This window comes from Poecilia mexicana, unplaced genomic scaffold, assembly GCF_051168715.1.
Source record: "Poecilia mexicana isolate PSO_F unplaced genomic scaffold, ASM5116871v1 scaffold_4, whole genome shotgun sequence".
In the NCBI taxonomy this organism is placed as follows: domain Eukaryota; kingdom Metazoa; phylum Chordata; class Actinopteri; order Cyprinodontiformes; family Poeciliidae; genus Poecilia; species Poecilia mexicana.
The window spans coordinates 1,429,888-1,446,627 of record NW_028263373.1 but is presented as its reverse complement, the minus strand read 5'-3'; the positions used below and the strand labels follow the sequence as shown (position 1 = coordinate 1,446,627).

The following is a 16,740-nucleotide window of genomic DNA, read 5'->3' as shown; positions in this document are numbered from 1 at the left end:
TGGTTGCTTAGAAAAAACCCTAAAGACTTTCCAAACTTGTGTACATCTACACTTCTCTTTGATTTTCCCATTGTTTTATCCAGAAACTCCAATCAAATACCATTAAGTCTCTTTATGTTGGCAAAGAAACTCCAGCAGCTGCAGTCCATCATAATGAGAAGTCAACAGGCCTCATCCTGGTTATCTGACATCCAACAACCTTCAAAACCATGTAATTATGACCCTCTATGCCTCTGAGACAATCAACCATATATTTACATTTGACCCTTGTGTTATTCTAAAATCCAAATATGTCAAAGTCATCAATCTCCTCCATTCCTGTCAGAAACAATCAGGACATTTGGTCTGCTGCTACTCTACGGTCAAAGTTCCTGTGGGAAATCCAGAAGGAAGTCTGGTTTCACTCCAAAACATTTTGTTTTAGTAAACTATAGTGTTGCTATTATGCTGAAACTAATGGAGAAGACCAGGTCAAGTAGATCCTGATAGCATCCAGAAGGCAGCAGCAGCCGTATTTTCTCAGAAAGGATGAATCTCCGAAATTCAGAAGGGAAATGATACGACGGCGTTCGCAGGCCAAGCACCGTGACTCACAATGAGGAAGACGGTAATTAATGAAAAACTGAGAGGGTTTGTTCTTCAGGCTAATGAAAAAAATCAAATCTAAACCTCTGTTGTCTGAATTTAACTGTTTTTGTTTTATGTTTGATTAGATTCTTGTCATCTGCTAGCTTAACCGTTAAATAGTCGGACACATACGCATTTGAAAATTATTTCTTCATCATTTCATGGTGTATCCAAGCTAAAATAACAGATTTTCATGTTTTTTTTTAATAGGAACTATTATTTTTCAATTTTGAGTTTGTAATGCCCCCTCATAAAAAACTCCACTTTTAGGATATTTGTAATAAGTTATGTAACAAATTTTAAAACATCTTCCTCACTGGTTTTCTCTGAATTTGATGAGCCATTCTGTGACAAAATTACAGCCGCTTCCCTTTTTCTCTGAGCTGCACTGAAATTCAGTGAATACAAATATGGTACTCAATAAATTTAACTAATTTTCACAGCTTGTGAAATTTCTGTATCTCCCAGGTTACAGATAAACATTTAAGTTCTAAGTTGTTGCATTAAAACAGAATTAATGATAAAGTTAAATACATTATATCGTCCATTGTATTTGTGCGTGATTCTTTCACAGATATATGAACTTAAATCATATTTTGTTCTCAATCCAAACGGTTTAAAATCACATAACACCTTGAACTCCTCTGCAGACCCCACACATCCTGGACACAAACTGTTCAGACTTTAACCTTCAGATCGACATCAAAAACGTTTTTTGTGCTGTCACAACTGTCATTCTTCCTTTATTTTTCTTTTAAATGGCTGCACATATATCCTTATTTTATTCCCACTAAAGCAGTGGTGTCCAAACTGTTTTCCTGGCTAAAAATGCAAAAATTAGTTTGTGATTTTTTTACTTTTTTTTTCAGTTATCCAAACCATAAAATGGGCTTCAGACTGTTGCCTTCTTAAAATAAAACCAGCCAATTTCAAATAAATTTGGGGCAGCAGTTTTGTTTGCCAAATTTTTATCCGTCTTAACTTGAAATGATTGTGGCCCTTGAAACAAAATCATTTCAAGGGCCACTAATGGGCCCCGGCCACACTTTGGACACCCCTGCTCTAATGTATTTAAAAAGAAATTAATAGTTTTGGTTGTGAACACAATCCTGGCCAATAAAGCTGAGTCTGACTCTGATTTACACACCTGTGGCCTTAGAAGTGACTGATTCTTTACAGTCAGTATTTATTCTGATATATTTCATGTTTTTTTTCTGTTTCCTTCAATAACAAAATTTAAAAACCAGCAAATATTAAGTCTATTTACCTCTAATCACAGTTTTTAATGGAGGAAACATGACTCCTCATTTTGCTCGCACCGTTTTTCGTCTGAAAGGCTGCAATGCGCAAGCAATGCACTTTTACCAATAAATATTTGCATACCAGTCTCTTGTGACATGGAGTTTAGCGCAGCAGAGAGCTTTCTGTTTGCAGGAAAAATGTTCTCAAGCAGTGCGGCTCACTTGTTGAAACAGGAAGCGTTTCATCTCAGATTAGGGGCAGCTTTCCTCAAATCTCTTTAAAATTAGAGGGAATCTAATAAAGCTAAAATAATACACAAAAAACAGAATATCAGGTCAGGGCAGCAGATTTGGTGGAGCAGCAGAGACTTTAGTATCTCGGGGAAATTAAACAGGAGATTTAATTTAAAAGATTTAAAAGGCGGTCAGAAGGAGGTCAGGCATTGCTGTCATCTCAGCGTTCACGAGGTTTTAAATTTCCTTTTAACAAGAACAGTGAAGGGTGGCGGTAAGAGTTAGATTTCCCAGCAGTGACAACAATATTCAGGAATAAAAACATGCATTAAGGAGCTAATCTCTCACAGGACAGATGGCCCTGTTGTTAAAGAGCTGCAGATCATTTTATCGTCAGTTATCTGACTCCCTGCGCAAAACATTACACAACTTAGCTCATAGTTAATGTCTCATTTCTTTAGATTATTTGCATCATTGGAACAATATGTGAAAATTCTGGGTATGAAGGAGAATGCATGACTAAAGTGTTATTTTTGGGTTGTGTCCAGAGACCTGTCAGATGTAAACTAATGGCCAAACGTCATGTGAGATCTGTTCAAAAATAAACAACCAGTGCTTCTCTAATTGCTCCCTAAAGTAAAGTAAAACGTCATGCGTGTCAGCTCATCCACATTTATACAACAACAGGAGACCCCAGCAGATAAAGAGCAACATGAAAGCCAGACTGGTGAGCTTCACATTGCAGGCGCGTGGTAAAACGTCTGCCAGCAGGTCCGACAATGGTGAAAAATGTAGACTGGCTAACTGTCAGTTGGCGATGATTTTCAGACTAAATGTTTAACTTAACCATCCAGACAATGGATTTCAGTCGCACACCTGTTTTCCCTGTCTTTGACACATCTGTTATATCTATGGCTGGGACTTTAACACGTTAATTTTGACTAATTAATTACATAGATGTTGACCCATTAGGTAATTTTTACAATTGCTTTATAAAAGGTTCAGGCTGGAATCTTTGTATTTGCGCGTTTCTGGTACACCCGTATATCTGACACACATCAACATTGTAGAAGCAAAAAGCATTTTTGAATTAAAAATGTTGCTTATTTTGTTGATATATTGTCTTAAATTAAAAAGTGATTTATTAATTACTGATCCTGCAATTAACTTGCTTAAAAATGTAAATTAAATTCCACCAGTAGCTATACCCAGGCTGGTTTAGACTCATCCATGAAGGCTGCTTTCCAACTTTCTACAGTTCGTTTTTTCACAGTAAGACGTCAAAGATCAAAACATTTCAGCAGCTTTTTTAACTGACTGCTGTTCTACATAAGGAATCTACTAAAACGTCAAGCTGGGGGAGAAATTTATTATTTTTAAGCAGAAAATATTAAGTAAATTAAACAATCCAAGTTTAACTGCTATAGAGAGGTTTCTCTACATAATATATACAAATGACTAAAGAATATTCATTATTATAATTAAATTATGTAATTTGCTCTGTTTGGAGAGACAGACTCATATAGAGCAGAAGAAGAAGAAGTTCAGTCCTCCCAGCTTGGCAGAACCTCTGTGTGTTTACAGATCTATATTAGGAAATGCACCGCTGAGCTGGAGAGGAAAAGATCCTGAATAACAACTGTCTTGATTATTTCTTTGTTTCTTAATTAGCATCAACACAAAATAAAATGCCTTGCATTTTTAGAATGTTTTCTATTTTACTGTACAAAGGCATTTAGAGTCCTAAAACACTGCAGACAGGCTGCTGCTCTGCTTAGCCTGAGTATAACATAACTTGAATCATATTGTATAAATCAACCTTTAGCGTTTAGGTGTTAACTGATTTAGTTAAGACGCTAGCTTAAAAGCATATGGATGTAATTATTTAGCATCTGAGATAGCTAAATAATTGAAATGCACTGATGTGTGTCCTTAATAAGAATCTTAAGGTCAGTATAATGACATGTTCAGGTCTCAGAAACACAGGAACTGCTGTATAAGGTTATCATTTGCAACTCTTGTGTTTGAGTTCATAGAGTTCCTCTGCAACACAGTCGCATCAAAGTTTATAATCATATCAAAATTTATCTACGCATATTAGTGGCAAGGTCTTACAATAATAAATATCCAGTGATGTACAGTCCAGGTGTCAGTAACAGTATCTGAATCCAGCTGTTTGGGAGCTGACTTACACTGAGAGTCTGGTAATCAGTTAGATTTACTGTTGGCACAAAGACACAAACAGCTGACGCTGCTTAGACAGTGAAATAATAAATTACAACAGTAACACCACGCAACATCATGACGGACTGCACTGTGTAAAGAGAACAGACTAGTAAACAAAAAAAAAAGAAAAACTCTGAATCCCAGAATGCACTGCATTTGTGATCATGTGACATCATGGATTCTCATTTACTCTTATTTGCTTTCTTTCCTCTCACTAAATTGTATAAAATATAGTCAAATAGTCTTTAAAACATGCTAAATTGTGTATGCCATTGGTAAAAACTAAATGCGCCGCTAAAGCTAAAGCTAAAGTAGCCATTTTTGATTCCGTGTGTTTCCAACGTACCTTTTCCGTTTCTGACCAGTTATAGCAAACCTCTGGTTCTCATAAACAATTAATATTAGTGTATATGCTGCTTAAAAGAACAGGTGAGATCTAAAGGGGCTGCTAAAACAGCGCCGTAGTGCTACTAGTTTCCTTTGCTGACAACTTGAGCCGCTAATTCAGGATGTGACGTCACTAAGTCTGCCGTTCGTTCGCCATCTTGTGAGTATATAAATATTTTTGGTAATTTATGACCACATTCTATCTACCACTGCGCTCACCATGGTGCTCACAACTAACACAACACACACACACACACACACACACACACACACACACACACACACACACACACACACACACAAACAATCTTTTGTCCAAAGATAAGTTATTGATTTCCAATTCAGAATATTATGAATTGAAACAGTAAATAATGTTTTAACCCTCGTTTCTGCTTACCATTGTAAACTGGTTGTTTTTAACACATTGCAGTTGTTTTTAGTGTAAAGCCAATTTGGCCTCATCCCAAATTCTTTCAGACAAGCCTGGTTTTCAAACATTTATATTCAAACTGGATTGTGATATAATTGCATCATTTTTATTGGTTATTTGTAGGGCTGAAACGATTCCTCGAATGATTCGAGCACCTCGATTACTAAAATTCCTCGAGGAAAATTTACCTGCCTCGAAGCTTCGTTAATTTATGTTTTATTAGTTAGCGCACCGTGTTCCGGCCGGGACTTCATTTGCGTTGCGCGGAGCTCTCACTTCCGCCTCTGAGTTGTTGACAAAAGCTAAGTCTCAGCGGCATAAAGTCCAATCTTCAAGATTGGCCCGTGGGGATTTTATTGATTGATGATAATGCCCGACTTTTTATCGTTTTTGGGGAACCAATAAGCATCCTTAAAATGACTGGGGGAATGCCTGGAGTACGGCAGCATTTCTCCTCCGGGGCTGCTGGTTGAAAGCGAACGGCGGGAAGAGCGCTGAGGTGAGCGGATAGCCTGAACAGGGCGGGCGGCTGAGTAGCTGATGCTTACCGTGTAAATGTAGCTTTACCGACGAACCGCACAATAAATTTCATATCCCGGTCTGAAGAAACGGGTGGCGGAGCGCATCGTACATGGCTGGTAGATGAGTTTCTGAGTGTGACCAGTGAAGGTGTCGTAAATATCCCGTATTGCTTCCCCCGTGTTCGTCCCCCGGTCTAACCATAGACATAATATAAGGATAGACGCCTCATGGACCGCTCTCGCCTATTGTCGCTGACGAGATTTAGGGCGGCCATCTTGGAGCGGTACACCACTCCACTCAGCCTTATGTGTTTAGCAGCACAATGACGTATCAGCGGATTTAATCGATCATAACACACTTTTTGTTACTGGAAACCATATTCAAACATCTATCAAAGCAACATTTATAAACAATTGTATTTTTTAAGTATGTTTTTAATACATAGTTCATCATATTTAAATATGCTTAGTGGCTATAACAATAGAATAGGAATGGAATATTCTGATATCGATGTATGAAGAGCAAATTACAAAGCACACACCCGTTCATAATTTATTTAATAAATTATTTAGTAATATCAATACATATTTTATATAACTATACAAACACTAATAAATAAAGATTAATAATGGCACAAATAAATAATGATTAATACTGAATTATATATATATAAACATGTATTTATATATATATGTATATATATGTTTTTCAGCCGACGAGTCCAAAATCCGATGTGAGATTCATCCGTGCTGCAGTGAATCCGTCTCTCTTTATAGATATCTCCCTCTTCTTCCTCACATCGTGTCTTTAGGAAACTTTCAAAACAAAAACGCTAGATTTAGGATGTATCTTACTTTTGACAGAGTGAAAGAATATAAATAATAGTCTTTACCACCTGTGTAAACTTTGCCGGTGAATGTTATAACACATAATATAAGTTTTATAATATGTGTTATATTGTTTCATTTCTAATACAGGCTCTTGTGTCAGATAATCTAAGTCAATGTTAGAGAATAATTAATTTTTTTAGATTTACGGAATCTCAGTTAGCCTTCATAGCGGGGCTGAACCCGTATCACACCAAGCACTGTAGCTAATATTAGCTGGTATCTCGCCGGTGGACATAAATACAGTAAAGTAATATTCTAATCACAATATATACACAATAATATGTCCATCTTACTTGTGAAATGTTGTCTGTGGAGCCCTCACATCAATAATCCATCGACCAGAACAACAATATCCCTCAGTGCTGAGGCATCTTCTGCTGTTTTGATTGAGCAAAGTAGGAGGATATACCGCTCCAAGATGGCCGCCGTATTTCCTGCGCCGGAGCGGTCCATGAGGCGTCTATGCTTATATTATGTCTATGGGTCTAACGGTTCGTCAGTCCGCTGGTCTATTTCCTCCCCTCCACCCATCTTACGTTCGTTCATTCGCCCTCTCCTCCCACTCCAGGCGGCATTTCCCGTATTTTCAAACCCAAAGCGTGACAGGTTAGGTGGCAAGGTGAGTTTAATTAATCTATTAAACTCAGTGAAGATGAATACATAAACTAAAAGCTGGATTGTAGACATTTTTTATAAGCATATTTGTGAGCCTGCCTCTTTGTTATTAAATTCAATATAATTTCAGATTTTTCTATAACTTTTCTTCTGGTTAACTTAGAAAGTGAGCTATTATTGTTACAGGTTAGTTTTCTAAACTACAAAAAAGCAACTGTTAGGGATGCTCAAATATGAAAAATTGGACTGATATTGATATCTGATAGTAACACCGGTATTATGCCAGATTTACCAATATTTCATTTTATATATTTTTTTAATCCGATTACTCGATTAATCGTAAGAATAATCGATAGATTACTCGATTACTAAAATATTCGTTTACAACAGCCCTAGTTATTTGTTCCTTTTTTCTGCTGCACTTGTACTTGTTAGCTTTTTTATTATTTTGTTTTTACTTAGTTTAGTTGAGTGTTTCTAGCTTAATGAGTTTGTTGACCAAAGTATTTTAACTGGAAGTTGAATTTATATTAATACATTTCTGTTTTGTTGAGAAGTTTGTATTTTTTTTTTTTTGCTCTTTGACAACATCAGTGCTGCATGTAATTATTCTTCTGTTGCTATTTATTATGAAACCTCGCCATGGAGGCATTTATATACCAAAAACTGAGACTAAAAAGTATGTGGTTATATTTCCTGATAATCACACAGAGGCCCTGACAAATTTAGTTAACAATTGCTTATGACTATTTGTTATTTAAAACCAAACCAAAACCAAAGCCATTGTTGCACAACACAGTTAATTATTCAGCATTACTTTGATGTTAATAAGCACATAAATCAGATTATGTTTTTACTCTATCGCACAACACTCCAATGGGACGTTTTCGGGGGTTTCTGTAGAAGAGTTTGATCCCACTTTGGGAAGTATTCTGCTTTGGTTAACCGCTACATGATGAGTAATGACTGGCCATAGTCGCATTTAGCTGGTGAAACTGTCAGAAAATGATGACGTAATGCTTTGAAGCAATTCGGCTTCCATAATGGCTGCTTCACCCTTTATATCTGGAGTTGTTGTGAGCTAATGTGTTTGGCATCAGATATACTGTTTCAGCTGTTCCACAGAAAGTCACATAGACTTGCCAGTCCACCAAAACCAAAGCTGTAAATATTACCAGTGAGAAAACAAGAAGCTATTCATCCAAATCTTATTTCTTATTCTTACATAGAAAGGAGTTAGTTACATATTTAGCAATGATCTTTGATTTAATATGAAAGGAGTTTATTTGACACATAACCATAACTTGTATATAGAAAATTAAAGTAAGTTTGACACACTTGTGTTTTAGAGGTGCCTGTGGGAGATTTTTTCTTATTCACAGTTGGAAAAAGTACTAAAATCTGTCTAAAAACATTATAAAGAATCAGAGTCTGCTTGTTCACACAAAGACAAAAAATCACTTTGATTTCATTTTGCTTTCAATGTAGATTAATTTTGACTATACATTTCTAAATTTGCAGGGTTAGTAAAGAAGGATTTACAATTTTTCTTAAGCAATGAGAGGTCAGACGTCTTGTAAATCACTTTAACGACTTCACAACCCCACATTGGTACTGATCCAACTTGATTTGTAAACCCTAGGATTTAATTAAAGTTTCAGCTTCCACAGAAACTGGAGTCAAATGTTGTTTTCCGAAATGCGGTAAGCCAGTCACAGCTGACATCAAGATAACATTTCTTAGAAATTACAGGAACTTCACGGCCTGAAATCCACGGACACATACAATCTTTGTTTCAACGGATTTGTAAAGGACTTACGAACCCTTCAGCCGAATAACAATGTACTGGTGACTTCCACAGTAGGTACATGTAGCGACACACGCAGGCTACATGTCCGTCTTAGCTTGGAGATAAAAGCTACATTAGCTATGCTAATTTTGCTAGCTCGACAGTACTACAGTACTTACTACGGTAAATATCACTGATATTTATCTTGGTGTTATACAAAGGTGGGTAGAGTTCTCAAAAATTGTGATCTAGTAATAGATGACGTACTTATTGTTTTTACGTATGAACGAAGGGGAAGCTAGCTTGTGGCTTGTTTATTGTTGTCATAGTAACTCCATAGCGACTGCCTGCCAAGTCGGTTGTCCCTTTCAAAGTTCACGGAAGTGTGACGTCATATCAGAACCACGTTTCCCTACTTTAAATTACTCTGGTTTATTATTTATTTACTTATTATATTATTATATACTAGGTTAGCTTAGTAGCTTGGTTTTTCCTAAAAAACCAAACAAAACAAAAAAAATTCAAATATGATTTAAAATCATACGGTGGCCGAGTGGATATGTGCAATGCCATATATCAAAACAGTATTCCCAGGCCAGGAATTGATTTTATTTTCTGCACCTCTTCTTGCTTGATGTGGGGATTTTTCCCCCCCATCATACTTTAAGACTTCATATTTCCTTGGTATTCATTGTTGATCTGCTTCACATCTTTATTTAATGCACTTCTGTTTATAAAGCGCCAATTCTCAAGGAATCTCAAGACAAATAGGCTAATTTCAGCTCCAGTTAGACATTCAGTTTGATCCAGATTTAGTTTTTATCCGATTTACATGCAAGTACAGACACTTAATCTCAGTGAGAAAAAGCACATTTGCATAAAAGTACTTTGGTTGATTATTATTTCGAGCTGCTTAAATTCACAAATTCTTCTAAATTGTTCAAATAAATGCCTTCCTGCCTTTCTTCTGGTTCTGTTTTACATAACCTCCGTGTCACTCTGGATTCCTTCCTTCTCATTTCAAGACCCAAGAGAGATTTTCTTGACTCACTTCCAGGAAACAGAAGAGTTCATTAGTTCAGTTTTTCCTCCTCTCTCTCTCAAATCCCCCAGACAACTCAAACACTGAAAACTCCTTTCTCCTCATTCTGTCTTTAAAATAATATAAAAAACTAAGAAACCTTAAAAAATTAGAAGCTACTCATTAGTTAAAGCACTAATTATCCCAGTGGGGGATCGCACTTATTTATGGGGTGCTCTTTATAAAGTCATGTGAGTTTTCATCCTTTAGCCATATTTTCACCATGTTGCTCATACATTTATAAATATTATTATTCTAAACATTTAAGTCACAAACTACATACTTACTTTACATATAGTTTTCAAATTAAATATTTAGTTAGTCAGGTAAATATTGAGATCCAAATTAAATATTTAGCCACAAATTATTTAAAAAAATATTTAGTATAGAGCTAGATATTTAGCTCAAAGTTTAACATTTAGTTTTTAAGTAAATATTTAGTTGGCAAACTAAATATTTAGTTCCAAATTAAATATTAATTTTGGACCCAAATATCTAGTTTGAAAATGAAATATTTACATCAAACTTAGTCAGTTGGGAACTAAATATTCAGTCTGCAAACTAAGCCTTTACTTTGGAGCCAAATATTTAGTTTGAAAACTAACAAACAAAATGTTTAAGTCTGAACTGAATATTTAGTTATCAAACTATTCAGTTTTGTTTTCAAACTAAATATTTGGTTCCAAATGAAAGCTTTATTTTCCTTACTAAATATTAAACAGACTTAAACATTTAGTTGGGAACTAAATATACAATTTACAAACTAAATATTTAGTTCCTTACAAAATGTTTAATTTCATAGATAAATATTAAATTCAGAGCTAGATATTTTGCTTTTAAACTAAGTATTTAGCTTGTAATATTTAGTTTGTAAACTAAATATTTAGCTGTGAGTTAAATATTTAGTTTGAAACTCTGATATTTATAAATGTACGTGAAAATATGTCTGAAAATGAACCCCCATATTTTATTTCTCTGTGCCAGCCTAAATAAACCTAATTGTTGCTGTTAGTTTCTTACAGTGTGGCGTTACAAACGGCCCCCATACCTACTCGCTTAGCTAAACCCAGGTGGCCACTTATTTCTGTATATTTTTGCCATAAACAACAAGACCCAAACGAAACATCTGTACTTGGTGTTTTGGTTCCTTCAGACATGTTTACAGCCAGGAACATATTTTACTAATTTACTTTTAGGGACAGGCCAAGATGTTATTCTCGGCTGGTTAGTCACACCGCAGGCACAGATAATGGACTTCAGAAACACAGGCTACCTTCAGCCATTAAAGAGAGCTATAAACTCCCATGATTCATAGCGAACAGAACAATATTCCAGTCAGTTTGGAGTTTCCCAGCCCTGGCATCACTCTGGTGTTTTGCTTTGTCTTTTAAGGTCGGCTGCAGACAGAGATCCCCTCTCCGCTGCTGCTCAGTGTAAACACAAGTCCAGCTGTAATGAATGTCTGACGGTACCAGAACCTGAACATGCTGACGTCCCGAATGTCCTCGCCGCAGATCCCCTGATGTTCCTGACGACCGTTTACAGTCAGGAACTTTTCAAATCTGAGCGCTTTGTTCTGCGTTTTGGAAACACCAAACACAAGAAGAAGCATGAAGAGAAATGTTTATATCGATTAAACTTCCAGGATGATTCTTTAGAAGGAACTGGAGAGAAAAGAAGTAGCATGAAAACATCCAAACTTGAACACGAGAAGGTTCAGATGGGGTCATCGTGGAAAACAATACAAAAAGGGGAGAAAAAACAGAAATATTGAAATTAATCTCAGAAATGTTCTAAATAAAACACATGGTCATTTTTTTAGTTTCAAAAGTCAAAAATTTTCAGAAAAAATATGAAATTTAGAGACCTGTTTAATCCCACAGGCAACAACTGTTGCTGAGAATAAAACCTACATTTTCACTAACATAACCAACATAAAATTTAATAATTCATAAATATCATTTGTTAGGGAGGTCCAAGGATTGAAAAGCCTGCAGTTAATTTGTTGGGAAAAAATTGGGATTAAACAGGTTTTAATTTTCCAGAAAACAACATGGAAATTCAACTTTTGAAACAATGTCATTTCAAGGTTTTTCTAGAAAATCTTGAAATTAATCTTAGAAATTATCTTGAAGTTTTTCGGGGGAAATTTCAGTTTCAAAAGTCAAAAATTTGCTAGACAAAACTCACATTTTGAGATGTTTTTCTGTCACACCTTCAGATCATCTGGACCTGATAGTCTAATGTCTTCACAACATTTAGGCTGTGAAACAACCTAAATGAGTTTTATTCTCCTGGGCTGAGGGTAAAAATTCCTCTCTGGGTAGAAAGGGCTGCAGGTCTTTGACCCAGATTAAAGTTCCTCTAAATTTCCTTCTGTGTGAATAGAGAAATATTGCGTCTGTCAGAAAACCCCGACTCTAAATACCACACGTCCGTGATGAAAGTTGGAGCGGAAAGACTTTTCCCATCCATCATGCGCGTCAGGCTGTTGGTTGGCGTAACCCCAACATCCGGGACATCCCGCTGTCTCAGCCCCGATATTAGCGCTCCCTTTGCGGATTACTGGACAGCAGAGCGGCTCGGACTCCGCAGAGCTTCATCCTCCGGGAGGAAAAGAGGAAATGCGCTCCCAGATCCCCGGCAGCTTCTGGCCCTTTTTGGTTATGGAGACTCCGAACTTTACGCACGGGTCCGCGCCCGTCAACGAGTCGCTGCGCCAGCAGCGGTCAGGCAACTCGACTGAAATCGCGCTGCCGATCTTCATGTTCGCCGGCGGAGCCATCGGGAATCTGATCGCCATCCTGGTGCTCTCCGTGTCCCGGCAGGAGAAGAAGTCGTCCGCTTTCTTCTCGCTGGTGCGCGGCCTGGCGGTGACGGACCTGCTGGGCACCTGCATGGCCAGCCCGTTCACCATCGCCAACTACCTGGGCCACCAGGTGCTGCTGGACCCCAAAGTCTGCGAGTTTGACTCCTTCCTGCTGCTGTTTTTCGGCCTGACTGGACTCAGCATCATCGGCGCCATGGCGGCGGAGCGGTACCTGGCCATCTGCTGGCCCTACCGGTACCAGCGCTGGGGGGTGAACCGCCGCTCGGCCCAGAAGTTCCTGCTCTTCATCTACATCAGCCATATTTTGTTCTGCTGCCTCCCCATGATGGGGGTGTCCAGGAGCGAGCTGCAGCCGTCCGGCACCTGGTGCTTCATTGACTGGAAGACCTCGGAGCCCCTGGCCGCCACGTACTCCGTGCTGTACGGGGTCGTGAGCCTGATGTTGATCCTCGGAACCATCGTGCTGAACCTGGCGGTGTGCGGGACGCTGCTGCTGATGCGCCGCAGAACCGCGCACCGGCCCGCAACCAGAGCCAGCGTCAGGCAGAGGTGGAGGGCGCTGTCCTCGGCCGCGGAGACGCAGATGATGACGGTGCTGGTGATGACCTCCGCGGTGGTTCTGGCCTGTTCGGCCCCGTTAGTGGTGAGTAGACCAGGAAACAGCAAATGGATCGCACTGGATCTGACTTTTATTAATTAAACGACCTCAGACTGAACCACGTTTGGATCAAATAATCCAAGAGCGGAACAAAAATCAGACTGCTTGCAGTCACCGCCGTTTGTTTGTCACAACAAACCAAAACAAACTGACAATGACGTATCGGGGTCATTATAGAAAAAATGAGTCCATTTCAGAAATGCTGAGATCTGAAATTTTCTAGAAAAAAAGTACATTTCCAGCATCAAGGACTTGTAAATTTGCAATAAAAAATCTGAAATTTTTAGATTAATCTCAAAGATTTTCTGGATAAAACTTTGAAATTTTAGTTTCAAATGTCAGAAGTTTGTGAAAAAAATGTAACTTGGTGGTGTGTGGGTTCAAGTTTTTTAGAGAAATTTTGTAGAAAAAACTTGGAAATTTGTGAGTTTCAAAATGCAAAAACGTTTAGACTTTTGAAACAAAAAGTAATTCAAAGGTTTTTCTAGAAAATGTCTAAGATTAATTTCAAAACATCCATTTCTTTTTCTACCAAAATTTTTCCTTTTCAAACACAGAAATGTCCAGGTTTCTTTCTACAAAAGTTTTGAGATTAACATAAAAATTTCTTAGATATTTTTTCCTAATAGAAAATTTTAGAAATTTTTTCCTAGACATTTTCTAGACATTTTTTTTAATACTTCTGAGCTTTAAAAGTCGAACATTTGCAGAAAAGTTATGCAAAACTTGAAAAGTGAAAAATTTATGAGACAGAAATTTTGAGTTTTAATCTAAAATTTTATTCAAAAAACAATACAATTCTGTGCTCCAAAAGTTTGAAATTTGCGAGAAAAAAAAATCTAATTTGAGAATAATATCATGAATTTTCTAGAAGAGTTTCAAAAGGTGAAAAGTTTTGACTTTTCAAACTCAGAAATTTCCAAGTTTTTTTCTAGAAACATCAGAATTCTGACTATAAAGCTTTCTCCCCTTAAAGCTATCCGCAAACTGCTGTAGATATTTTACATGATTAAAAAAAAACGTAAAATTATGCATTTATTTATGACTGTGATGATGATTTCTTTATAAAAACAAGAAAATTATGGACAACATCCTCTTCATGAGACTGACTGGGTGTTTTGGCAAAACAGTGTCTTCAGTCAGAGACTTCTTCAGATTCGCTGTGATACAGACTGCTACAGGAGATCTTTACTCTCTTTGAATTATTGACTTACAACATTTAATTTCACTTTGGGATTAATAAAGCATTTTTAAGCTGGGCGTGATTCAACTCCTCACCAATCTGTTCCTGCGTTTCAGATCCGTATTTTCGCCAACCGTTTCCAGAGCGACCAGAAGGCGGACCTGCGGGCGATCCGGATCGCCTCCCTGAATCCCATCCTGGATCCCTGGATCTACATCCTGCTGCGGCGCTCCCTGTTCCGCCGTCTGCTCAGCCGGTCCGGGCGGTGCGACAGCCCGGTCAGCGCCTCCCCGCCGTCGCCTCACAGCGACCCGCCGCTGTACCCCGAAATCACCAAGGAGAACCACGTGTTTGCTCAGCTGATGTGCAACGCCAACATCATCACACAGCTGCCCGCCTCCGTCCGGTTCCCGGCGTTCAGCTCAGACTTCCTGTGCCAGACTTGAAATTCACCGATGACGTTTGCTGCAGGGAAGCAGAGAGAAACTGCACAAATCCCCATGGCAACAGGACTAGCAGATATTATTTATTAGCTGAACCATGAGCACAAAACTGAGCCTTTACTGTGTACCTGTCTGTGTTTTGTTTGCGTTGCCTGCCTTAAAGCTATACACCTAATTTTATTGTAAAATATCTGGGTCATTTGTTCCCATTACACTGCAAAAATCTTACCAAGTTTTTTTTTTATCTAGTTTTCACTGTAAATATCTGCACTTGAAAAAAAAACAAATTTTTCAGCAAGAAATGGGAGCTTGTTTTAAATGAATAGTTCCTTAATATTGATTGAAAAAGTACTAGTTATAGAGGCAGATTATTCCACTTAACATGGAAAAAATGTTGTTTTTTAAATTATGTGCAGAAAATGTATAATACTGTCATCAGCATAAAAGGAGCCAAAGTCTAAAAAAGCAAACGGGGTGAATATAATGTCCAGGCTTGTTTACTGCAGAAACAAACATTTCCAAGTAATTTTGTTTCAGTTTCTAGTGTAAATATCTTACTACATTTGAAAAAACTAACATTTCAACAAGAAATGACAGCTTGTTGTAGGTTAATAATTACTCAATATTGATTAAAAATAAGTTCTAGTTCCATTGGCAGATTATTTTACTTATAGCAAGACATTTTCCCCCAATTTATCTGCCAATGGAGCTAGTCCTTTTTCATCAAAATGAAGGAATTAACTTAAAACAAGCTCCTATATCTTTCATGTAAGTTAGTTTTGTCTTATTTCAAGTGTACTAAGGCATATGCAGTAAAAATTAGACTAAAAATTCTTGGTAAGATTATGTGTTTTTGCAATGCAAGGCGTTAATCAATTATTGGCTGAAAACAGGAGAATACTCTGAATCAGGTGCAGATAACAGTCTGTATTCTGTACCTGTCACTGGTTTGGTTGTGTGACTTAATGCTACAGATAGTTTTGTTGTAAACAGTTTATGGGCATTAAGGTCTTTTTTATCAGAATGTCGACATATTTCACATAAGAAGTTGCTTAAATGTCTCATTCAAACCTTGTATTTCTCTTTTGAGAGTCAAAAGATAAAAATGCAAAATTAATGCAAAATGCATATGGAGTTTGAAGTGTATGTCTTTGAGTCAGATTAAATCTGAAAAATGACGTTTCTTGAACCTGAGGAACAGTGGTGCTAAAAAGCTAAAGAGCTAGCTGCGCTACACAAATTTAATTTTGACAACATAATTTACATAGTAAATAATGCTATAAGATGTTCTGTACTTTTATATTTAGTTCTCTGCTCTCCATTTACTTGGCTGCCTTATGTGTCTTTATTTAAATAAAGTTAGTGCGAAAAAGAGATAAAATGTGAGGACCGGAAATGGAATTGCTGTGTAAACAGACTTCAAAATAAGAGCATAAAATAATAATAACTTAATAATTCTTAACAGTTGATTAACTTCAAAACAGATTTCAAACTTCATTCAGCTGAAAGTTTACAAAAAAGCCAATTAAATTTGCACTTTGTAATCTTTTCATTAAAAATAATTTAAGGGAAGTTTGTTTACTG

The 16,740-nt window shown here is 37.2% G+C and overlaps 1 protein-coding gene across 1 annotated transcript; it reads left to right on the top strand.

Moving 5' to 3' along the window:
* The first annotated feature begins 12,532 nt into the window (after positions 1 to 12,532).
* LOC106932824 (prostaglandin E2 receptor EP4 subtype-like) lies at positions 12,533 to 16,537 on the top strand. The gene is made up of 2 exons (XM_015011713.2): positions 12,533 to 13,515; positions 14,830 to 16,537. The coding sequence occupies exons 1-2, from the start codon at positions 12,667 to 12,669 to the stop codon at positions 15,157 to 15,159; spliced, it is 1,179 nt and encodes a 392-aa protein (XP_014867199.1). The 5' UTR covers positions 12,533 to 12,666; the 3' UTR covers positions 15,160 to 16,537.
* The last annotated feature ends 203 nt before the right edge of the window (positions 16,538 to 16,740 follow it).